General features: G+C 42.4%; 1 protein-coding gene across 4 annotated transcripts; it reads right to left on the reverse strand.

The window, feature by feature from the left end:
* Window positions 1-170: 170 nt before the first annotated feature.
* On the reverse strand, window positions 171-24763 carry fgfr1a (fibroblast growth factor receptor 1a). Of its 4 annotated transcripts, none has more exons than XM_019862815.1 (18): window positions 24180-24763; window positions 18219-18399; window positions 12845-13087; window positions 12668-12757; window positions 12136-12308; window positions 9687-9810; window positions 8218-8408; window positions 7891-8041; window positions 3747-3937; window positions 3244-3389; window positions 2928-3049; window positions 2525-2635; window positions 2035-2225; window positions 1824-1946; window positions 1673-1743; window positions 1456-1593; window positions 730-835; window positions 171-639 (listed from the first exon to the last, which is right to left on the reverse strand). In XM_019862815.1, exons 2-18 carry the CDS (start codon window positions 18370-18372, stop codon window positions 463-465), a joined length of 2502 nt encoding a protein of 833 aa, XP_019718374.1. In that variant the 5' UTR covers window positions 18373-18399; window positions 24180-24763; the 3' UTR covers window positions 171-462. The 4 variants fall into 4 exon arrangements, with proteins under 4 accessions (XP_019718374.1, XP_019718372.1, XP_019718375.1 ...); XM_019862813.1 differs by having other exon boundaries at window positions 3741-3937; XM_019862816.1 differs by lacking the exon at window positions 7891-8041 and adding an exon at window positions 6948-7092 and having other exon boundaries at window positions 24180-24762.
* Between the last annotated feature and the right edge of the window lie 1215 nt (window positions 24764-25978).

The raw sequence follows: 25978 nt of genomic DNA on the forward strand, positions 1-25978 counted from the left end.
TATATGATTTTTTTTCCCCCCTAGCAGTATTTACAAGGAGATATAGTGAATGAATGTTGCAGTGTACCGTGGTCCTGCATGTTCAATGGTAGTATTTGGTCAGCAAGGCAAAAATGAGGTCTCAATGAACCGAATGAATAAAAAAGGCCTAACATGATCTGAGTCAGTTCTTGAGTGTCCTGTCCTGCGTGGGAGTGAGGGAGCCACTTCCAACGCCATGACAAACTTCCACTCCTGATAATAGAAAGTGCCCCGTAAACATCGTTCCACCAAGAATCGGGAAATGGCTGCGCTCTGCAGTCCTTGAGATCCAACAGGTTCTCTGATGTGTGAATCAGCTCGTGCCTCAAGAGCAGCGACAGTTCTTAGCTTCATCTCTGGGAATGTAGAGGAAGAATCCACAACCCCATGAGGCAGGGAGCGGAGGAAATGTCAATGTTACTCTGCGTTTGTGATGAGGTATCAGCGTTTCTTGATGGCCGCGCCGTTGGAATGGGGAGGGAGCTTCGGGAGGCAGGGCTCCTCAGCACCGGCATCGTGAGAGAAGACGGAGTCCTCGCCAGAAGAGCAAGTGGAGCTGCGGGTATCGGGGTAGTTGGTGGTGTATTGATCCAAGGGCACCGACAGCTCTAAATACTCCTGTATGCGGGAAAGGCGCACAATAAAAACACTGTTGTTTCCGCGACACACGTGGCTGCTGCTTTCACCCGTGATGAGCAAAGGACTGACCTGGTTGGACGTCATGGCCAGACAGCGGTCCAAATCCTCGACAAGCTGCTTGAATGTGGGCCTCTGGGAGGGCACAGCATGCCAGCAGTCCCTCATCATCATGTACCTGCATGAAGTCAAAGTTGAGAGACTGACTTCAAATAGTCCACTTTGAGATCTTGGACTGTTAACCTCATGTAAATACGTCCAGTAATAACGTTTGCTGAAAGGAAACTCTTTTGAATGACTTTGAATCCATGTTTGAATCATGACTTTTATGAAATACCATTTTGGGTCCATGTTTATATCTGACGTACATCATTTGAATAAAAAAATAATAATAAATGAAACTGTGACAAGTTTTGTATTGAAAAATAATAATACTCATGTTTTCCAAACAATAATAATGTTTTTTAACACAATCTATTGCAATTAATGAACACCACAACCTCACTAGAGCAGAATAAAATTTGAAGAAATAATAGCAGTTAACATTTTTTGTTTGCTCAGTGGCAAAACACTTCCTCTTTGATGGAGGATGAGTGGATGGACAGTGCCATTTTGACTTTGGCAAATCTGCAACTTGAACCTAGAATGCAATGATCAATGAATGTGGTTATTCTTAAAAAAAGGTTTCGACAAACCGATACTCGGGCAAGCAGAGAAGGAAGCAAATCATCTCTAGTTTTTTGGATTTGTTGCCAACATTCCAGGGGGAAATGCCAGATGAGATCATAATTTCCTTACAGCTCATGAGTGCATGTGGAGGGTTTGTCCATGCGGTGACCTTCCTTCAGCAGCTTAAACAGTTCTTCCACAGGGACGCCAGGGTATGGAGAGCCTCCCAGGGTAAAGATTTCCCAAAGCAGAACGCCAAATGACCAGCTGCAGACAAGCGCAACATGAACTCAAGAGTTTTCACCGCATTGCGTCGGGAATGAATAACGAAAAACATGATACTCACACATCACTCTGGTGGGTGTATATTCGATCAAATAGCGCTTCAGGAGCCATCCACTTGACTGGTAAACGACCCTGTGGGGAAAAAAAAAGTACGGGCCTTATTGATATTCATGCTCATCAAAGTATTTCTCCAAAATGATGAAACTACTTACATTGGTGGTCTTTTTGTAGTAATCAATGTGGTGGATGTCTCTTGCCAGGCCAAAATCAGCTATTTTCATCACACTGTCTTCAGTTACCAAAACATTACGAGCGGCAAGGTCTCTGTGGATGCACTGTCGTGATGGGGGTTGTCCATTATTGTACAACAAATGGTTTGAGGAAAAGTGTTGCTTTCGTTTCGTTTGCTTATGCTTGTATTACCTTTTTGGAAGCCAGGTACTCCATGCCTCGGGCCACTTGATAGGCACAGGACACCAGGTCTTTGATGGACATGTTCTCGACAGGAACTTGGTCTGGGTTGTAACAGTACTCCATGCCTGGAGGGCGCCGTGCATGCAAAAACTCCCTCAAATTGCCCTTGGATGCATACTCCACGATCACATACAAAGGACCTACGGAGAAATAGGCATCATGGTGGTTTGGAAATATTTGTTGTTTTTATATACAGTACCAAGACATCATTTGAGTTACACATCCGCCCGATTAATTGCAAATTAGAGCCATTAGAATGCACACATCTGCAATGCGTACATTCTCCTCACTGACATTCAGGAAGATAGAACATAGAGGTAAAGAAGGGTGATTTAAAACTGCCATCCATGGATACAGTACATGTCAACTATTACTCAAAATACTTTTCAATAGCAGAAGAGCAAAGCAACGGCCGCATGCGAGAGGCGGGGGCTCTTACCATCCTGTGTGCAGGCTCCCAGCAGATTTATGATGTTCTTGTGTTTCCCGATGATCTTCATCATTTCCATCTCTGAAATCAGGTCTGACAGGTCTTTCTCTGTGGCATCAGCTGGACGGCATCACAAACAAATGACATTAAGGGCATTAGTCCGTATTTTGCTTTGAATAGAATCGAATACTCCATGTAACCAAGCACTGTAGTTCTTCGACATTATCTTACAATTCTTGCTCCTATTCTTCGAGACATCGAATGCTACTTTTGTTCAATCTCCATCACAGCCATTTCAAGGTTTGGTTACGGTTAGTTTATGGTTTACAGGCAGAGGTCTCCAGCTGAATATTAATATTCCCACCATCGGCGCTTACAAATAATACTAAATGGTAAAGGGGGGCTTACTTACACTTCAACATTTTCACTGCAACCTTTGTCACACGATTTGGCTTTTCTTTGTCAAGACCCAGTGCCTCTCCCATCACCACCTGACCGAAGCAGCCTTCGCCCAGGGGCTTCCCAAGAACAAGTCTGCAGGCAAGACAGTAAAAAGAAGGCTAGATGTATGCTTTCCTTTCATATCACTCTGATTCTAAAGTGGAACCTGAAAACTTTCTATGCGTTACACACTGCTTAAGTCACGTTTCCATGTGGAAACAGTGGAAATTTTGGAGTTTTAATGGCCTGCCACGTGTAAGAATGAAAATGACATCTTCTGTACATACCGATCTCGAGGAAGCTCCCAGCGGGGATCTTGTGGCAGTTCATACTCAGACACCCCTGACAACATTGGAGAGCCGCTGGAGGACAGGCGAGAAGGTCGAACCAACATCACACCAGAGTGGATGGAGGAACTTGAGTCTACCGACACCTGAGATAAAGAAGCCTGACATTACTCCCCTCAAAGTGAAACAGACACAGATGACGTCCTAAACTAATTTAGCCAAGAACAGGTGGGTGTGGGGTCAAGGGAGGGAACGGGAGGGGGGGGGGGGAGTCTGGAGTTTGGGCGGGGCTTGTTGAATAACCTTGTACCACGAGGTTCAAGAACTCGATACCTACCTGATACAAAACTTGGACTCCTGACAATCTCCATGGAAGCATGCTTTTAGTACAATTGAAGCTTAAACATACACTCATTGAGGTGAGAGCAAAAGTGGGAGAGAGAGAGAGAGAAAGAGGTGGAAAAGGTAAAAATGTTCCGAACCCCCTATCTACTTTCTGTTACCTGTCTGCGCAGAGGGATGCTTTTAGCCAGCTTGTGCACAGCCAGCTGACTGTTGAAGTCACTCTTCTTGGAGGAGTTGCGAATCTTGACAATAATTACGATGGCAACCATGACTGCGATGAAGAAGAAGCCCACACAGTAGATGACCACCTCCAGATAAGTGTGGTTGGCAGGAGGATAGTGTGGGACGGCTACACACGGAGGGGAACGCAGGGGTAAAAGGAGCAGAGGAGTAGCGTCAGCTGGTACGTATGAAGTGTACATACGCTCATGAGCACTTGCACCCATCAGTACAAAACCACCACAGCATCCACATACACCAACATACTCTCAAGCTTTTGTGCCTAAAACCAGACCCTTTGACACCACGCCATTAACACACGAATAACGTGACATTATCATCAGTGGTCGCAGCAGGCTCAAGTACAGACACGTGAAGTAAACCACAAATAGCCAATTTTCAGTACGAAGCAAATTGGATGGTAGAGGGACATTTTAATTTCAGCACGTTTATCATTCAAAAAGCTTTGAAAGAGGGAGAGGCCGGAACCATGCCAAGGGTGTGGTTGTCACACACAACGCTCATGCTTCGCACGCACACTTCACATGTGCACAGAGACACTTACAGGTGCGCACACACACGAACACGCTCACATATAGTTTTCATTACTTGTGTGTAATTTTCACCAAAAGTGTTGTGTTTTGGTGCCAGGGATACACAAACGTTACTCTTTGAGAAAGAGCCAATATAAGCATGAATTAAACTAAGTTTAATGAAATTAATATGATCTTGTTTTTATCCTCCCATTTGATAAAAAGGACCTTAAGTATTGTAAACACCAGCGGCACACATTGGCTTGGGATGGGACCGCACATCAATATATTGGACAGTTCAAATTGTGATTCTTGCATGTCGAGGTCATCTCCATTTATATGTACTGCATATACGTAGACAGATAAACATACACTGAGCAAAAATATAAAAGCAGCACTTTTGTATTCCTACTTTTTTTTTAAACTGGACTCAAAGATCAAAAACTTTTTCTGCATACACAAAATGTCATTTCTATCAAATATTGTTTACAAATCTGTCTAAATCTGTGTTAGTGGGCATATCTCTTTTGTTAAAATAATCCATTCCACCTCACAGGTGCATTATTGCACAGGTGTGACTTAGACTGGCCACAACAAAATGCCGCTCTGAAATGTGCAATTTTATCACACAGCATAATGCCATAAATGTCCCAAGTTTAGCGAGAGCAAGTCATTGGTATGCTGACTAAAGCGAGGTCCACCGGGGCTGTTGCCGGTGAATTGAATGTTCATTTCTCAATCATAAGACATAAGTCTCAAAAGGCGTTTCTGACAATTTGGCAGTACACCCAATGAGCCTCACCACCGCAAACCACATTCAACCACACCAGTCCAGGACCTCCACATCCAACATGTTCCCCTCCAAGATCGTCTGTGACCAGCCACCCGGACAGCTGCTGCAACGATCGGCTTGCATAACCAAAGGATTTCCACACAAATTTAAGAAATCATCTCAGGGAAGCTCATCTGCAGCCTCATCGGGGTTTCAACCTGGCTGCAGTTTGTCATCATAACCAACTTGAGTGAGCGAATGCTCACATTCGATGGCATGTGGCACGTTGGAGCGGTGGTCTCCAAGGATGACTCCCGGTTTTCACTGTTCAGGACGTGGTTGAGCGGTTTACTGATGTCAATATTGTGGATTGAGTGGCCCATGGTGGCGGTGGTGTTTTGGTATGGACTGGCGTACGCTGTGGGTGACGAACACAGGTACATTTTATTGATGGCACGACCATCACCTCATGTTGGAGCGTGAAAATGCATGGCCCCATGTTGCAAGGAACTGGATACAATTCCTGGAAGCTGAAACCATCCCACTTCTGACATGGCCAGAATACTCACTGGACATGTCGCCCGTGTTCCAGCTCCTGCCGATCGATATCCAGTGACTTTGCTCAGCAATTGAAGAGGAGTGGACCGAAATTCAATAACACGATCAACTCAATGCGAAGGAAATGTGTTGCACTGCGTGAGGCAAATGGTGGTCACACCAGATACTGACTGGTTTTCTGACCCCCCACAGACCTCCACAATAAAGCGAAGCTGCACATTTCAGAGTGGCCTTTTATTGTGGCCAGCCTTAAGCACTCATGTGCAATAATCATGCTTTTTTTTTTATCAGCACCTTGATATGCCACACCTGTAAGATGGGATGGATTATTTTAACAAAGGAGAAACGCTCACTAAGACACACCTTTAGACATACGTGTGAACAATATGTGACGGAAATGGCATTTTGTGTATGTAGAAACTTTTTGATCTTTATATACGCACGCACGTACGTACGCACGCACACAAAATGTATGTATGTATGTATGGAGGCAATAGGAATTAGAATTCTGTCCAACAAAGCACTATATAATGGGGTCCTTCCATCCCTCTGATATGCTTTGCATCCCAAACCAAGTGCGCTGTTACACCCATCACCGACACCAGTATCGCACAAGTGAGCTGCACTTGTGTTAAGAGGCTGACTGACAAGCAGCTTGATAATTGAACAAATGCCCATTTGGATACGGAGGAATGAGACACAAAGTACAGAGAGCCAATTATCAGAGCTGGCCGGAGGACTCACAGCAGGAAATGACACGATGGATATATGTCATTTAAAGCTTGTCAAAGAAAATCAGCTTAACATCAAATGTAATGCAAATACCTATTACAGAGAAGAAAGGTTTGGACAGTTTAAAATGAAATCTGAACAGAGATGCCAAACTACCGGTTTAAAAATAAATCTGGCTTAGGCCAAAAAGATTCAAGTTTGTTTTTTTTCTGCCTGATTTTTAAATTACTTTTTGCTTCTTAATTTAGCCCACAATTTTTCCAAGCTCGCTTTGAGGTCGCTTATGAGTTGTTTGGCATTGTTAGACTTCATGTAAGCACAGCAAGGCCCACAGTGAGGAAGGAGCTGTGCTGAGACACAACTACGACATGCTTTCTCACATTCTGACAGAATTTGAGGGGAATTCAAGAACTACGACATGCTTTCTCACATTCTGACAGAATTTCATTTTGTTTCAAATTCTGACAAATGTGAAGGCAGATAGACACACTGTTGTAAAGGAAAATGACGGGAATTTCAGGAGGGAGAGTCAGAACCACTGATACCTTCAAAAACGGTCAACCATGCAGAGTGATGAGAGTACCCGATAGAATTTCCCGCCAAGCAGGTATACTCCCCAGCGTCATCAAAAGACACATTTCTCAGTTGCAGGACTTCCATTTCCTTGTCCGTGGTGTTAAGGCCAGCGGTCTAGAAAATAAAGGAAGTAGACCCAACAAGAGGCCCAGTAGAACGAAGGGAACCATGAGTCAAGAATTCCGAAAGAGAAAAGTGACAGAGGAGAGTTTTCCTCCTCCGACATCAAACACCATTTGCCCAAAAAGGTATGACTTCAAGCCACAGCCAAGGACCTGTAAGGGAGAGCCCACCCTACACAAGAATCTGTTAGTGGAATAGCTAGTTAGGTTTAATCTGGCTGACTAAACACAACGTTGGGCCATCCCATCACCATGTTGGAACAACTCACTTTCATCTCCCCATGCACAAGATGGGCAACATGGAAAACTCCACAGCAGAACAGATCACACTCACATTAGGGCACACTTCACATTCCTGTTTGTGAACAGTGAGCAGTAGACAAACAACTGGATGTCTGTGCAGGAGGAGCCGAGCGGGAAAATGCAAAGGGAGTCCAGAAACAGAGTGTGTGGAGAGCGTGAGCATGTTGATGGGAAAGGGAGCGAAAATTCAAGAAGGAAGGAAGAAGGAAGATGGCAGGTAGAATGGGAGGGCAGAGGACAGAGTGAGCATTGAGAATCGGTCCAACGTAAGCCGGAGACTAAACACCTTTAACTGTTCTGCTGGGAATTTTCCATAGCGTCATTTACAGTCAGGAGCACTGAGGCAGGAGAGAGGGAGGGGGAAAACGGAGGGAGGGTGGGAGGAGAGAAACAGCTGAGGGTGTCTCCCGTTGTACGGCCCTAGTTTTTCCAGGTGGTCTTGGGAGTGTCTCCACTGTGTAGTCCTGTACATCCGCGTGATGTTTACCTGTGGGCTCAAATCTGGTGACAGTCAGCCAGGCCGACTGATTGGCCTCCCCTATATAATTGGACACTTTACATATATATTCTCCACTGTCCTCCTCAGTCACATTGGAGAGGGTCAGCAACTGAGCGTCCGAACTATTAACCCCAGAATGCTGGAAATAAAAGAACGTCATGTGCAGCTCAAACATAGATGTGCATGTCTTGGAGATATTTCATCAAAATCAATTAGCTTCACCCATAGACACATTTACCATCGTTAGTAGGGAGTGCATCAAAATTCTATCAACAGTGTGTGTTAAGGGGAAAACAAATCCTAGTGAGCTCCTACCTTGAGGATACGAACATACGGCAAGCCGTCTGCACCAACGCGACTCCCGTTGACCTCGATGTGCTTTAACCACTGGATGTGAGGCTGAGGGTCGCTAAAAACCTTGCACTCAAATTCCACATCGCTGCCCACCACTGCAGTGCGATTAGCAGGCAGGCCAGCCTGCAGGATGGGCCTGTGTGGGGAGCGTTCTGCGACACAATCAAAACACAGATATACATAAATATTGTACATTGTTGGAGTTATGGACCTAGCTGAGGTCCAGCCAGGCTCACGAGACCCAAGCGCGGGGTATGGATTTCACAGCACCACAGTGAGAGCATGTCAGGGCAGGAGTGAGGAGCGTCATCAGTCCTCCATTCCCTGAAACTCGAGCTTTAGATACCTATATATGAAACAGATTGAATATAAACATATTCAATCTGTTTCATACTTTCATACTGTTTACTGGGGTCAACACTAAAAATTAGGGCCCAGCCGATATGGGGCCTTTTCAAAATAATAATAAGCGTCTGAAGTTTTGCCAACTAAACGCCCATATCATCTTACTCTCATGAAACGGGAAACGCTATTCAGTCGGTATGGCCAAGAAGTAAAGAACATGCACGCCTGACACACTATTGTGTGCGAATTACATCCTTCACCATTAACAAACAATGCCGAAGTATTCATGTTGATGAGATTCATCTTCACTGCATTACTAGTGTCACTACCAAATCTTTTTTTTTTTTTTAACTTACCCAGTTAGGGTGTTAAGATGACTGTCTACATGGCTGACAGAACGTTATTTTGTGTGAATTACATCCTTCTCTATCCTCCCATACACTATGCCCACTAACACCAAATAAATATAATGTAAGTATATTTAAATGTTGATAAGGTTTAGATTCATTAGTGTGCATCGTTACTGTTGAGATTGGCTTCCATTTCAGGCGAACTTTCTCCCTTTCTGTCCATCTTCTATTTCAAATGCAACACGGTCAAAGATAACATGTTTTGACACGTGAGAAAGGCGTCTGGTTTTTATTTTGAAAACATCATGGCAAAGAAAATAATGGAGTAGAAGAAATGTCATTTCATGTTAAGGGGCATCATATATATATATAAATTTAGGTTTTGCTCATAACTTTACTCAATGGGCCCTATTTTCTTGCCAAGCTTGCGCAAAGCGTGGTCAAACCTTGCGCTTGCGTGTGAAACTCAGGGTAATAACTGAAAGGATCAATCTGAGAGATGTACATGTACAGCACTTTGTGTGCAGCGATGGCTGTTTGAAAGTGCTCTATAAATACAGTTGAGTTGAGTTAAGATGACTGATACCTGATCAATAATTAACAGCGAATCAGATAATTGATCGAATTAATTGCAAAGTGTTGCATTGATGCTTACTTAAGTTCCAGTTGGAAAACTCGATACCATTGGGAAAAGAAAAGCACCGTTCTAAATAATTTTTTAGATTCACCACCTACCGACAACATCCAGCTGGTAGGTATGATTGATGCTCCCATGCTGGTTTTCCACCACACAGGTATAGTTTCCCTTGTCAGAGGGCACTACAGATTCCATGATGATGGTCCAAACATGGTCGCGAACCTGAGCATTGGAGAAATAGGTTTCAAAGGCAGTTGGACATAACTCAACAAATAAGCAATGTAAAAAAATATGTCTTTCAGGGTTTCCCCATTCTATCAAGAGTCAAGGGAAGTCAAGGGGGAAAGTGAAAATCTTCAAGGAATCTTTACAGTTAATGGAATGAGGAAATGCTATGTACTATAACTTTTGATTTTACAAGATTGCCCATGGCAACTAATCTAGTTTGAAGCCAGTTGAAAGATTTTTAAAAATGGATTTGCGACATCACGACTTATTTTGAGTCTCGCTGTGTCACAGGGAAAACCTACGTACGTATTCGTATAATCCGTTGTGCATTTTCCAAGGAAGCCAATTAAGACAAAACAAGAATGTTTTGCATTTGCTTTCTCAATATGAATGCATTGCTAATGTGGTAAATGACGAGGAATGTGATGGTTACAAGGTCCAGCACTACCCTTACTTCCTGTTGGCAGCATATCTTTGAAGCAGCCGATCTATTTTCTACCCGCAAGAAAATTTAGTACATGTTTCATATTGAATGTATATGCAGCAGCCTGTCTTATTAACACCAACAGATGACTGATTCGTTTCATGTTTTAAGTTTTCCTCCATAAATCTGCCAAGACCGGGACTGTTTGATTAGCTAACAGACCTCTAAGGCAATGGCAACATCAAACATGCACATACAGAGACTGAGCCGTGCGCTTTCCCTCATTTAGCCAACACAAGAAGGAATCCAGCTGCCGGCTGCCAGATGTGTTGTGCTTGACTTCATACATGTGGTCCACATTATTTCCTTCTTCCTGCACGTCTCTAAGCAGACGATATACAGTATATGAACAATAGAAGTCTGGCCGTAAAAGCAAGCGTGAGTGAGATGAGAGACATCCTGAGCCGCCGATGTAGAACTTTGCACCACGACTGAAAAAAAAAAAAAAAACAGCAGCCAGATGGTAAAAGTGTGCTGCCTGGCTGTTGTGGGCTGGTCAAAGGGGGAGGGAACAGGCAGCTAAGAGGAAACACTTCAATGTGTCCCACCTGGGAAGGAAGAAGACTTGGGGATCCGTGAATTTAGCAGAGCGTATTACGAGACAACAAAAATGTCCAACTTAGAAACTTAAGCTTCACGTGTGCAAAAGAAAATGACTGATGGCACTTTCCGACTTTGAACAGATTCTTAAATGTTCACGTAATTCATCCTTCTTTGTGATCAAAATATACAAGTATGTTTATGTGGAGGAAGTATGACAAAAGAAATCCCGCACACATCTGCCAGCCGTTTCTGCTTGGTAAAACATGTTTCAATCGGCAATTGGAGACATTGGTCTTGTCTTGAATTTTGCAATCTTCCGTTTGATCAACAGTCAGTCAACTATGAATTCAGCTTGTTTGGATAGAGGGCGTGCTCCGTGTTTGCTCTGTGTAGTGTAGGATCCGTGTCACCGTGTTGTGCAGCTGCTTTGCACTCCAACATGGCTGGGCAATTAATTTCGCAAAGAGGCCACACTAGAAACCGGAACACTTGCAGGGGGCCAAGCCAACATGCAAACGTCCTCTCTGTACTTTATTTTTTTTGTGTTTTGAGAAAAAAAACATTGTTTCAATAAAATGCTGGGTGTATCGACATGGCTTGTACTGATAGAATTAGGAAATACAAGTTTTATACAAAATTCTAAGCGGTCATTAAAATGACATTGTTATACATTCAAAATTCTAACAAATGTTGTGCACCAACCCGTATTAGCAGTTCCTAGTCAGGACTCCCAAATTGATAGATAAGTGGGAAGGATAATAATATTGACATTGATGTAATACAATGATGACTTACAATACAGCCAGTATGTGGAGTACATGAAGCTGTACATTTGCATACAGTATTATCTGGCCAAAACCTCTTTGCCCTCCTCCCTCCACTGTGTAGGAAATAAGGATGTTGGTAACCTTAGCACCACTGTTGTCACTTTTGCTACTCACTAAATAGAGCAAAGCTGTCGCTAAGTTGGCACCATGCAGATGCAAGTTGTAACTCTTGCTCGCGACCTCACTTGTACTAACGTCCACAAGTGCACATAAAATAAAAGCATCACACCCCAAATCAAAGCACAGCATCGTTTACGATTTATTTTGAGTTTATGGTGCAGGTCTGTACTCCAACAATCAAAATACACGGTCTCGGGGCAGAGTTACTGATGTCCTGGGAAGATGAGATTACATTTGCACACCTGCTGGAAGAGTTTGAACTTCCAGAACAAGAATCAACACGTCGAAGAAAGTTCAAATTGGAAATATGAGAAAATCAACTGACTGAAGATCACGAAAACTGACCTTAAAACCTCCAATTCGATGGTCTCTTTTGAACTCTTTTCCATTCTTGTACCATTTCAGTGTGGGTGTTGGGTTGCCACTGGCCTGACAGCGGAACTTGACAGTCTTGCTGGCAGGGACAGCATGGAGCTTTTTCTCCATTTTTTCTGGATGAGCCCACTGTGGAGCCATTGCTAGGAAATTCAGAAACTCAGTTAATCAAGACACTAGATACAATAAAACCAAAAGTCATAATAATCATTGTCTATCAGTTGTTGGGAAATATGTAGTCAATTTTTAAAATGGTGTTCTTAAATTGTGGTGAGTTCTTAGGTACAGATAAAGCTTTTGTATACCAAAGTCTCAAAGAGTCAGTGCGTCAGTGATTCACAAGCTGTCACACAACACACCACCTGCAGGCACACTCTCACGTGCACACATACTTTGATCCCTGAACCCTTAATAAAGTTAATAATGATGGGAATGTATATGCATAAACACGACGAGCTAATTTAGCAGCACTAGTAAGGTAAAAGGGATTAAGCCAACTCACGAAGTAGTTTTTGGCTGCCTAATAATTTCGCTTCCTCCGAGGAAGATTCTTCATCCTCATCATCGTCCTCAGACGAGGCCAGGGTGTCAACTGTTAAAACAGAAGTATCTTTTTAGGCATTTTATTTATTGGCTTCTGATTATGTGACTCTTACTGGTTCCTGTTTCATTGATATACCTGTGACGTTGAAAAAGACACTGTGGTTGCCAAAGGTCATGCATGCGTACAGGCCAGAGTCTGCCAGCTCCACCGTCTCAATCTCCAGCTGGCCATTGCGTATGCGCGTGTGTTCTCCATTCACTACGACGACATGGTCTTTGGTCCAGTTGACAGCATGCAGGGAGTCCTTGGTGAAGCAACTAAGGTCCAGCCGATCCCCAAGATAGAGGGTGAAAAGCTCTGCTTGTGTTTCCAAGGCGACTAAATGGAATAAGAGGAAATTGTTATCGATTTAGCAGTTCAGATCATATTGTCATTTCAAAACTTACACAATAAGCATGAAAGAAATAACCAGCGGCAGCGAAGGAAACTGCTCCAAATCCACAGAACATAAATCACAGGTAGAATAAATATAAACTATTGGTGACTTTCTGGAACAGTCAGACGGCACACAAAAACGAGGCTGTCTGTTTGAAAAATGGACTTTAATCATACAGCAATGACCAAGAGACACTCGAAAAGACCTTCCTTGATTTCCTTCTGGCACAAGGCCCACAGTGCCTCTTCCCCAAATGAAATTGCCTCCTAAACATGGCCCAATCGGCAAATAGGCAAGGAGCCACAAGGGAAAGAAAGGTGAAATTCAATTACAGGAATGAAGAGCGAGGAAACGTCAAAGAGACACCTGAACCCCCCTGTTCTAAATGACGACATGGCCCAAGAGGGAGGGAGTAACCGAATTATGTTGACACACAGTCACAATGGTGTTGTCTGTGTGGTTCGAATCGTAGGAGGCATCATTGGCAAACTTTTTAAATCTTGTCCCTCAAGGATCCCGCTAACATGTTTTAAATGCCGTTTGTAGTTCTCTTAGCTATGACCAAATGTGTCGCTTGTCACATGTGAGAAACAAACCAAATACTAGTAGCTATCTCAAAAAATATAACAACAATATAAAACGTCCCACCGTCCCAACAAAGCCCTCCTCATGACAATAGTAGCCAGGAAGGCCGAGAGAGTTAGCATGTGCACATGACCGCGCAAGTGAGGGCCTGCAGTGGCAGGTTCTATTACCAGTTGCTATGGTGACCTCACTTGGGCCTAGTAAAGGTATTTCCTGGATCGCATATGTCTGACAGGCCCTTAATCCCAGCAGGAAAAGGGGCCAGGGGGTAGGATCAACTTTCTCCTCAGAAACACAACCAAAGGGTCCAAGGAAGAAATGACATTTATAGTGATCCAACCTGAATGCAATCCTAAACGCAAGAAAACCCCTTTGCTCTGTGTGAGGGCCATTCAGCGTGTTTCTGTTCCTGCCCTCTAAAACGGAGATGCCACTGATAAAACTGTGTCAACATCCCATCTGTTAATCTGGCTGCAGACATCATAAAACGCCCAGAAAAGTTGTAAAAAAAAAAATTGCTCGTCCAAAACACTTGTGCTTGAGAAACAACTGCAATCAGAGTGTGACACAAAGTGTGAGAAAAGGTAGTGAACTAAAAAAAAGGCTGTATAAATTTCATGATGGATGCTCAACACGATTTGCTTTCAACTCTTCACCCTAAACCAAGTAAGAACCTTAGTGAATATTACTTCCGAATATGAGCGGGATTGATCTCTGTGAAACCTCCTGCTGGTATGATTGGATTACACTGGATTAAAGATTTTAGCCGCCCCTCTGGACTGTTCCTTCAACTATTTGGTGAGACAATGATTGACATCGTTTAAAATCAGCCTAATAACAGAAATCCTTCAAGGAATTTAGGTGAAGCGGTAAGCATGCTGACACGCTTACAATGAGGGGTACAAAAAAAGTTCACTGGTGTGAAAGGAAGAGTTGGCGCCAGTCGTTGGAACACACTTTGGCTGCGCGATAGGAAGCAATATGCTGCATGAATGACTTCTGGGATTTCCTGCTCCCACTGAAGTGATGGCTAAATGCAGCAAAATCCGCTGGCTGGTCAGGGCTCTATAGTGGTACTCTGTAAAGCAACCACAAGAGGCTTTAAAGGTGGGCAATGTGTAGAAGGGACACAACAACTAGGACAAGCAGGAAGCACATGAATAGCACAACGGCCATTAGCAAGTCCCCCCAAATTCACCAAAAACTGTTTCTCCTGAAAGCACTCCAGTCGAGGACCCTTTCACTGCTAAATGAGCTGATGCCAATTAGCATGGATTAACAGTTGGGTGCAACTGGGTTTTTTCTGTGCAAGGCAAATTTTAACTTCAAGCTTTGCCAGTACAGTATCATTCGCACGAGCTGAACAACATTTAGCTTCGCACCACAACATCAAATGGGCAGCTGGAAAAAAAAAACATAGATCACTTTAACAACACACCTCTGGAACATTTGTTTTATTTCTCTAATTATCAATACTACCCTAACTAAATGATTGTCCTTGCAATCAAGAATTCAAACCAATCAACAATTCACTACAAGTCACCAAGGTAGCCAAAATAGGGATTGAACTGGTTCAACACTGTGTGTGAAGGATTTTTCTCGTCCATCCAAAGTAATGGCCAGCTCTTGTTTTGACGATGCTATGACTTCGCTCTTCCTCATGATAGTGTTGTGTTGTGGACCAACCAAATGTTCAAATATAGCATTAAAAAAAAAGACAAACATTTTAATTGGTCAATGAAATATACAGTCTTGATAGTACAGCGGACCCCAGTTAATGAACCGAACCTGTTCTGTGTCTCTGTTCTTGAAACGAACAACAATTTTCTCATTCAAATAAATGGAAATAGAATTAAACGGTCTCCCAGAACCTAGTCGCCTTTGTGCCATCAGATGCATTGAAAGGAATGGAGGGCCAAGAGACCCCTGTGCCACCAGACGACCCGCCCCCACCACAGCTCTACTAGCGGGGAGGGGCGTGTGGTTGCTGTTGGAACCACGACACTTTGCAGCACTTCATAAAAGCACAACATATTTCACTTTTAATGTTCTTGGGAGCCATTTTGAGAGGCGTTCTCGAGCAAAGAAAGAAAAAAAAGACAGTTAACTGTCTGTGAAATATAGAATGCATGAAATGAGAGACGTTCAGGCTGTGTGAGTGATAAGCACAAATGAGCGTTGCGTGTGGATGCTCGGACTGTTGTGAATCGAGACATAGTTCATGAACCTAAGTAAAATTTGCCTGCAAATGTTGTTTTCTGCAGGTGTAGTCTCATCGTGAGCCAGACGTTGGCTGGGGTTGCTCTATTGATTGAGGATGTGCGAGTTGGGGATCTCCTCCTCCTGGGATGGATGAACAATCATCAGGTTGAAAATAAAAACTTCCATTTAAGATTCTACTTTCTGAAACCTCTGGGAATTTTAAACAACCCAAGCACATTTCTTTGTCAGCTCTAATCATTTAACGCTTGTACAAGTTGCCTCTGGGGAGGGGGGGATTGGTGTATTTGATTTGAGCAGGCAAAAGCCTTTTCTTATGTGAGCGACACACAACATGAAGCCCCAAGACGAATAAAAGAAACATGCATACGGTACTAAACAACAATTTCCATACAACTATTTTGTTTCCCCACTCGAGACAAAAGGAACGAAACCAAATGCTTCTGCTGTGATTGTTTGTCGACAGCTGAAGCCATCCGTCACCCAGTAGGGAAGTGGGGAAAAGTGAAGCATTCCCAAGCTAAAGGCGGTGGGGGTGAAGGAGGAAAAGCACAGAGGCGCATAGATATTACCTGGCCATTTGGTGAATAACAACTGAAGAGAGTCTCTCACTTCCCCATGTAAATAGTCATTTATACTCTAGCTCACCTGGAAGATAATCTTTCACCACAAACAGTAATTCTAACGATGGCCCGGAGTAGCAGAGCATTGTTCTCCCATTTTTTCTTTGAAAGAGAAGCATTAATGAAGAGGTTTTCCATGAATTAATGCATTCACTTAAAAAAAAAAATGTTTAATTACTATGAAAAACAGGATCTGAAATGGTGCTAACCCGCGACCTTTGTGAGGATAAACGGATTAGAAAATGGGTGGCTGGACGTCCCGCTGTTGTCTTAAATGCAACCTTTGCAAGTTTATTTTAGAGCTGAGACGATCAAATCCCTCTGACGATTCCCACTTCCGCCGATGAGTTGTCACCACCCAGAGCCATCTACCCACAAGTTTAGCCAGCTATTATGGTGATGTCGTCGATCCAAAAGGAACATTTACAGAGGCTTCGTTTCACCAGCAAATGGAAGTGACTGAGATGAAACCGAATGTGTTCAAGAAAGGCCTAACATTGCACTTTGCAGTTCAAAGACTAAATGTTGTCCGTTGGTTGGATGTTACATTCCAAATATTTCACTTCATCCTTTAGATGACGGTAGTACTAGGGGTGTGCATCCCTCCAATAAAAGACGATACTTGCCATGCGATACGATCCGAGGGCGGTTTGATTTTAAAGTGGAACGATTCGAATCAGTTCGATTCAATGGGATGACGATACAATTTGATATGGTATGGCTCAGTTAGAGAGGCTATGGTGCAATTGAGTTTCTTGCTCATTTCACATACATATGAATTAATTTGTCAGTCCTGAAAATGTGGCATTTCCTTCAAATATAGATCTCTCGAATAAAAGACGATTTGATACCGATCGATTTATTTTGAAGTGGCACGCTTCAGTTTGATTCGATGCACTCGCGTCTTTTAAATCAAAACCCAAACATCTGATTCTTTTGTTATAACCCTAAGTAGTACACAATGAAACATGTCCGGAATCTCCTACAAATCAGCTTCAACAAAATGTAAAAGTCATTTTAGCTGCCAAGCAGATTCCTCTCAAAATGTAAGGATTTCCTCATTGGCCCATACGACATGTGTCCAAGAAATTTAGTTGAAATCAGTGCAAGTTATGCTTTTTTTTTTTTTTTTAAATCATGGAACACGGAGAAGCCTTAAAACCATAAACACTATGATCACACTTTTTTTTAGTCTGTGACTGAACTAGTTTATGCCTAGTCATCAAAACACTGCGAACAAACAAGCATGCCTTTCCTTTGCCACAGATGAATATTTTTAGTGTTTGCAGTGTTTTCATAGAAAGGAAATACCTTTGAGAGCCTTGTTTCATCATACAAAAGGCCATTGTCATGAAATTTGAAAATGACAAAACAACTTTGTTTTATTCACTGTCATTAAAAAAATAGAAAAACAATTATGGAAAAGGGCCCAAAAAATGGAGGACACTTGAGACAAAAATCCAAGCTCTACTGAATGCGGTAGTGTCTCGCATTCATTCCACTTCAAACAACAACGCTTTGCTTATCAGTAGACAATTTATCACCCCTTCAAGTTAAAGGAGACTGATAGGAGCTTACTTCAATCGCCTCTAAAAGTTCAACATCCAAAGTGGGTGAAAGGAGGCAGTTTATCCCACAAACTTACCTTCATCAGGAATGGCAGGGCGGCAATGTGTCCTTAAAACCTGGGCAAAGAAAGCCAGAAACAGAAGTACACTTGGCCTCATCAGCATCCTGTTGAGGGAGCTACAATTGTTGCCTTTTCTGCGACTGGAACTCCATTCAGAACTTTGGGGCATCAGCAGCAGGTCATTTGCAGATATGAACTGTGGAAAATAGGAGCACAAATGTTGGAGACTGTCTGATGTCTTAAAACTACAACTCAGCAGGTAGCTAAAGCGTGGACACAGTACAAGTATAGGCTTTTTTTTTTTTGAATGGTCTTATTATTCGTAAACACTGATGATGAGAAATGCAGACAACCAGTTTTAGCACAGGCCAGACACATTTTGCATAGTTTGATGGAAAAAGATGTTTTGTTTTCAAAACCTTTGAGCAACCGTTGATTATAAACTCCTGAAGAGTGTCATCGTAATTTTTCAAGCTTTTTTTTTTTTCATCCCCCAACTATACCCTGCAAAATGGAGCACTGTGACTGACCCACACACACGCACGCACATCTGCTTGCATCATCACCCTCCAGCTTCTGGCCTCAGAGATTTAACACTTGACCCTACCCCCCTTGAGGAATCTGTTAAAGACCAACAAAACTACAACGTGTCATGTGACACCGTTGTAGAGAGACATCATTTCCACACTTCAAGATCTATTATCTAACATTTGGTTTTGGTCCAAGCCCAAGAGCCTCGACAACCATTTCCTCCCATAAGCCGAATGGACGGACTTGGCAAAAGCATACACACATACACAATTTGCGTGGCTGTCCGACGACAGCAGAGGGCTGGAAACAATGTTTTTTTTTTTAATGAATTGTTCTGCGAGTACATGAGTAAGGTAGGAGTAAAACAACAAACAACGTCATATTGTGAGTCAAAGCCCTCATTGGTTTTATTTGTTTACCCAGAGCAATGTTCTGATGCAGCTGTTGGCTCTTTTAAGTTTTAATCAGCAGTGAGCTGTCGATCTCTCAAAAAGGCACTCTGTCACCCCCTAAACTAATTCATTTTCATTTTCCGAGAACACTTTACTATTCTAGAAGCTGAGTTGGGCCACAGGGAACCAAGGGTGATGAAGAGGCTTGGTCATCGCGGCTTCGTAAGAAGTGACTCACTCTTTGGGTTGATTCCAAGAAAGTCTTTCAGCGGCAAGACCGCACGGTCCCTGTACCCTTGGCAGCACGGCGACCACTCAGCGAGAAGGAGGAAGTCGCTTGTCCAAAGTATGACACAAAGCTCTGTCATCCGCAGTTCCCATGAGAGCGGGAGTCAAACTAAAGTGTGTTTTACTACGCACACACGCAGCACAGGATCTTCAACTTGGTTTACCAACACTCATCTGAATCTGACCTGAATTTTTTTCCGATTCATCATTCCCCAAATAGGCAGATCCTTGCCAAAAAGCAATCCCCATTCAGCGAGAGTTTTTGGTTCATATATTTGATTTTTTTTTCTCTCTCCCTCTCTCTCTTTCTCTCTGAGATGTTTAGATCGATCGATAGATATAGATATAGATTTTTTTTAATGCAAAAAAAAGGGTGTGGTGAAATAATAATAATTTAATTGGATTATTTTGTTTAAAAAAATCCAGTGAAATGTTTCATTTGAACAAATTACAAATTGCTAAAGAACAGTAGTTTTATTTGACAAGGTTAAAAGTTACAGGCCTAAACCGTAACATGGCCTGCATCATAACTGCGGTTTATTACCATACATGCGTAAAATTCCTCAAGTCTTTAATTCTGTAGTCCCTCCTCAGTCATCTTTATTCGATCAGTTGTACGACAGAGCATTTTACTACAAAAACTAAATTATTATCTCTCACAGACTCACAATGCAGCCGTGTGGTTCATCACCAGCATTCCATGAGATGACACTTAAATGTAAATACAATCAGTGTCAAACTGCTTGACACATTGCCATTTGGTTCACATGCACATGCGAAATGCCTTTCACAGTGAGCCTTGTGCGTAGGGTGTTTCCATTTCCACATGGGAAGTTGGAAATAAATACTACATTAAAAGTTTGTTGATGGAAAGTGGTAGGACTGAACAATTTTAGATTGAATCGTGATTTGTTTTTTGAACAGATGTTGCAATCTCGATTCAAATCAACCTTCTGTGCAATATTTACTCCATGCAGAAGCAATTAAAACATGAAATTAAATTACATCATGCCAGCAAAACCTTAAAAGTAGAGGTGTGCCGATGACAGCTTTAGGTTGCCAATTCCGATGCGATCATCCATGAATGAGATGAGTTGATACTGAGTCCGATAGCAATCACATGGATTTGTTGGATATTTTAGACATTTTAGAGCTGCTAAATCAAGATTATTTTCATAACTGATTAATCTCTGAATTATTTTTGATTAATTGAGGAATCAAATTTAAAACTATTCATATTGCATCCAAAAATGCATGCTTTTATTACACAAAAAAAGGACATCAATACAGATTGACAGTACAGAAAATGCACGAACTTCAGATATCAAGATTTAGTTACTAGCATGCTGTGTAACATGTGTAGTGTTCGGGAAATTGGGAGGAGTCACTACAGTACACATGGGCTGATCTCCAATTGGCTAAAGGCTGCAACGTACTAGAGGTGTGGGTGATATGTATTTGTGATTGGTAATGAAAGGCTTTGATCCATATATGCCAATCAAGTACTTTTCCATAGAAATCGGGCCAATCACAATCGATGGCCAAGCAATCTGCACACTACTACTTAAAGCTGTTACTCCAATCATACATTGACACTAAAGAGGTTGTATGAAGGAGGCATTCCTTTTTCCAAGATTTTGTTTTTTAATGGTTCAATAAGCAAGGCTTACTGCTTGTCATCATACATGTACACATATGCAATTATTTGTAATACTGTAAGATTTTTGTGGACAAAAATGTCTGAAATTCTGTACCCATTCTTTGAACATAAATGTGTGATTAATCAGGGTAGGATTATGAAGCAAAATAGTGATTTTGACTTCTCTCGAGCTTTAAAACATTACAATTGAAGAAAAACGATTGATGTGCAGAACTGTGCGGTGTGTTTACAAGTTCCGGATGTTGTGAAAGTACCCTGAATGCACCATGTTGCTTGCATACAGAGCGTGTGACGTTATGCAATTCTGCTGTCTGAGCGTGCTTTCAGCTTACAGTCTTTTTGGAGTTTACTGTAAAACTTACCACGCAACAAAAAGAATTACACATATTGTACATTTAAATACAAAACAAGCTCTTATCTTATCTCTAGACACTTAATTGTACTACTTGGCTGTTCATAGCTGGTTGCTTTCCGCCCGACTTCTGTGTAATGTATACTCCACACCTAAGCACTACTTCTTGTCTTTTGCAATTCTGCAATTCACAAACAAAAACAGTCGTTTCGCGATTTGCATTAGCAACTTCGTCTTCCATGTTTTCTTTTCTTATTTTGCGCCATGGAGGCGAGGATTAGTTACTTAGAGGAAAGGATCCACACCATACGGAACAAGTTAGCTTAGTGTCTGCGTTCGGAAGAAGCCAGGAAAGCAGGGACTCAGGGTGGATGGATGACTGTGTGACGTGGATGCAATGCTTTTTAACCAACTCAGAGCTGACTGGTAAGCGTGACCGACTTTGAATCATCTGAAATCACGGTTTCCGATCCAATCTGAAAACTATCAATTGTCCAGCCCGAACGGGTGGTGAGTACAACTTCCTCACAGTTCTGAGGTTAGGGGTTCAAATCGGAACTCTGGCCTTCTTGTGAGGAGTTTGCATATTCTCATGCTTACTTGGGTTTTCTTCAGGTACTCCAGATTCCTCCCACAGTCCAAAAGCATGCATTTAAGGTTAAGTGAATACGCTAGTCTAATTTCTTGCGAGGTGTTAATGTGGAAATGGTACTTTGTGTACATGTGCCTTCAATTGTCTGGCGACCAGTCCACTCGCCAAAAGTCAACCGGGATAGGCTCCAGTCTTGCTCACCCATCACCCTAGCAAGGATAAGCAGTGTTGATTATGGCTGGATGGATTGATAGTTAATTTATGAAAGGGAGGAATTCTGGGTAACCTCCAATTGGAACTTAAACCAAAATTGTCTAAGGGAAAAAAATAAGCAACAAAAGACAAACAATGTGGCGTTCAAACCACGATCAGGTTTGATGTCACCAAATGTTGTGAGACTTCAGGTTATTTAGCATCTAAAGCAATGCTCTCCAACCAATGTTCCATGGCCACAGGCCCAGGCTGCATCGATATGTTAAAAAAATATACATATCATATATACTTTTTTTCAATGTAGTGGAACATATATGTCCTGATTGGTATGCCCCCCTGCCCCCCAACACATTCCGCCCCAAGCCCCGACTCCCCAACTTCTATTTGAAAGCGGCTTGGTCATGATGCCAGAAAGAGGCAGAGGAGAGGGGTTGGAGTGGCAATTTGGCGCTAATTCGGCTGACTTACTGTATAAGTAATGGCATGAGAAAGCCTTAAGAAATGCACTGTCTCAGTGTCGCAAGCTTTTTGGACAAGGAAGAGATGATGCACAGTGATGTGGTTGAGAAGACACTGCTCCATGCTCAGCCTGAAATATACCTTGAAGCAGACTTAGTGAAATAGTAGCTCACGGATGAGGATAAACTGTCCAAGGTTCCAAGCCATTATGGGAATGCACCCGTTCCCTTATCTGGTCCTCGCCTCCTCCTCCGACTTCTTAAAATGAGCAAAGCCAGTGCTTTCTTTTACAAGAATGAAAGTAACAGCGAGTCAAGGTGCGGTGCACTTCGAATCTAAACCAGTCTCCATGTTTACGCAAAGCTTTCACACTGAGCCAGTGGAGTGCGAATAGTATCTGGCTGTTTTTTTTTTTTTAACTGTAGTTTTGGGGGATTTGATTAAAAAATGGTTACATTCTATTAAAACTTGAATGACAATAGCAATGTTAAAATATTGCATTAAAAATTGTGTACATGGACAGTTAAAAAAGTTGTGATGATGGTGAAAGTTTGACCCTGACTCAAATTAACTGACTTTGCATTGTTACAAAATATGGGAACATCTGTTACAAAAGCCTACGGGAAAATGTGTTGTGAAATTAGAGGTCAACAATCATCATCATGTCACATCACGGAACTGATTGTGTTATGTTAGACTTTGGTGGTTCCACTGAACACAACAATATTTCTAACATGGACAGAATCCATTATGATCACATGAACGAAGACTACCCAATGATAGCAAAATAAATACCAAGACAACAAGGAACCCCCCCTCCCCCCAAAAAAAAACGAAAGAAACATTACTTTCAATCACACAAAATGCAGCAGTTTCAATACTTTTCCAAAATTGTATGTAAACTCTATGTGTAAGTATTACCCGGTGGAAAATTATCCCCGAAACAGCCATCTTTGTGTTTATGCAGAACTTTATATAACATCACCCAGCCCCATATTTCATGAGAATGAAAGCAATAACGGCAATTGGCAAGCATAAATTGACAGCATGTCCGGATGAGTGACCAGAGTGTTTGAGCTTTTCTTATGTTCAGGGATCGTTTGGCATGGTGGACAAACAACTAAAGAACATTCAAATGACACAGTGTACATGTATGTTGGTGTAAAAACAAAGCAGCAACTGAATTCACGGTTTTGTTTTGTTTTTTAGGTACAGGATAGTATATGTTGCATATACGAATAACACTGCCTTACAGCTATTTGCACATCTGTTCGTATTGGTTTGGGACGATGGATGGATACCCTGACTTTCTTTCTTTCCTGGAGATAAAAAGACGTTTCCAAATGTAAAGAAATTCCATTTGTGCATTCCATGTGAAGAGGACTTTATCAGTTGGATCTCAAATTGCAGCGGGAAAACAATGCGAGCCCCGCAGCAGGTCAACATACAATAAAAACGCGTTTGGGGAATAAGAAAAGGAGAAGCTCACCTTACTGGCAGTTAGCCAGCGTTGGTCTGATAAGAACACTCTGGAGCTGAGATTGGAGGGAGAAAAAGTTCCCCCAAAAAAGGAAAATATCCAGTCGTAATGAGTGGGAGCTGCGACACTCGCTTTGGTCGCAACCGTAGAAGTTTAGCTAACAAACTCGCGCATATTTTCCCCAAACTTGGCCAGGGAAGAGAGCGTACGTGCCAGGTTACAGAGCAGAGGGAAAGCGGGAACAAAACTTCCGTACGATGAAACGGATTTGAGTTGATCGGATGTAAAGCGAGATAACGTCCTTTTTTTTCTCCGGGTGGATTCTTTTAAAACGCCCCTAACACAAACATGTTTGGCAAACTTCAGTGCTTCGATCGTCCATTGATTACAGCGTCTTCGCTTGCGATGAATCGCAGTCCTCTCACATCCGAAGAAAAAAAGTTCCTCGAGTCAGTTATTGTTTGGATTGTTTCCTTGCGAGAAACAGGAACCCCTGCAGATAAAAAGAAATGTGTAAGAAGATTTTCAAGATCGCGAATCCGTGCAACTCCAAAGCTCCCCCTTAATTTCTGACTAGTCGATGGGCATCTTCAGCGGCAATTGACACAACCAAACAGTGATAACTTCCGGTCAGTGGTTTGCAAATAAAAGCTAAATGTGTGTGTGTGTGTGTGTGTGTGTGTGTGTGTGTGTGTGTGTGTGTGTGTGTGTGTGTGTGGGGGGGGGGGGGGGGGAAGCTTGGTGCGCGTTTCGCGAATCCGTGCAACTCCAAAGCTCCCCCTTAATTTCTGACTAGTCGATGGGCATCTTCAGCGGCAATTGACACAACCAAACAGTGATAACTTCCGGTCAGTGGTTTGCAAATAAAAGCTAAATGTGTGTGTGTGTGTGTGTGTGTGTGTGTGTGGGGGGGGGGGGAGTATCTTGCGCAAGGTTTGCTACACCACATTACATTTAATTGATGCATTCGTAACTAATATTTAGACAGTTATGAATAAAGCAATCCCCAGTTTCTAAAATAACCCCGCAAGAAGGTGCGGCACTGCCAAGATAAAATCAATAATGTGTCAAGGATAAAGTATATTCTTCAGAGAAATACATAAACGTTTTATGAATTTTCAAGTAAACAAATGGTGAGTAGTGAAGACGCAGCGGCTTGTCTCCTACGTTTCCTGAAAAGTTCCATGTAAAACGGAAGCATTTTTTTGCTCTTTGGATGGTCTTTATTTTGAAGTTCACGTTGCCGACTCTCCGGGATATAACATCGATGGACGACGCTCTGTTGAGTTGGAAGAAACCTGGCTCCCCCTGCCATGCATTTCACCTCTGCGGCTCCTCACACTTTGCATTGTGGGGATTGACCCCAACGCTCAGGCTTGTTTTGCATTGCATTTCTGCTTGTAACGTTTTTATAGACTGTAGCCGAGTACATCTAAACTGCCTCAAAAAGACAACTGAAATAGACATAACTCTGTCTGCACAGGGTAATATCATCACCTTCTGGACATAATGACCTAAGTCATTTTTTGAATGAAACCTGAACCAAATACAGTACTGTACTGATTATTACCGGTAATACTTTCATTGCAGGGATAGACTTGAATGAGCTATTTAACCAAGGATGTGGCCAATTTTAATAAGTGGCCAGAATCCTGAGGTGCCTTTTTTTTTGGTCAAAATGTGACATATGCCATTATTTTAAGAGGGTGAGAATATGCTGCTTTACTGTGATGTGCAACCATGGTGTTTAGACGTACTTGGCTTAAACCAGGATATGGCTGGCGTCAGGCTGGGCCAGTCTTGGGGCA

The sequence above is a fragment of the Hippocampus comes genome, unplaced genomic scaffold (genome assembly GCF_001891065.2).
Source record: "Hippocampus comes isolate QL1 unplaced genomic scaffold, H_comes_QL1_v1.1 scaffold147, whole genome shotgun sequence".
NCBI lineage: Eukaryota > Metazoa > Chordata > Actinopteri > Syngnathiformes > Syngnathidae > Hippocampus > Hippocampus comes.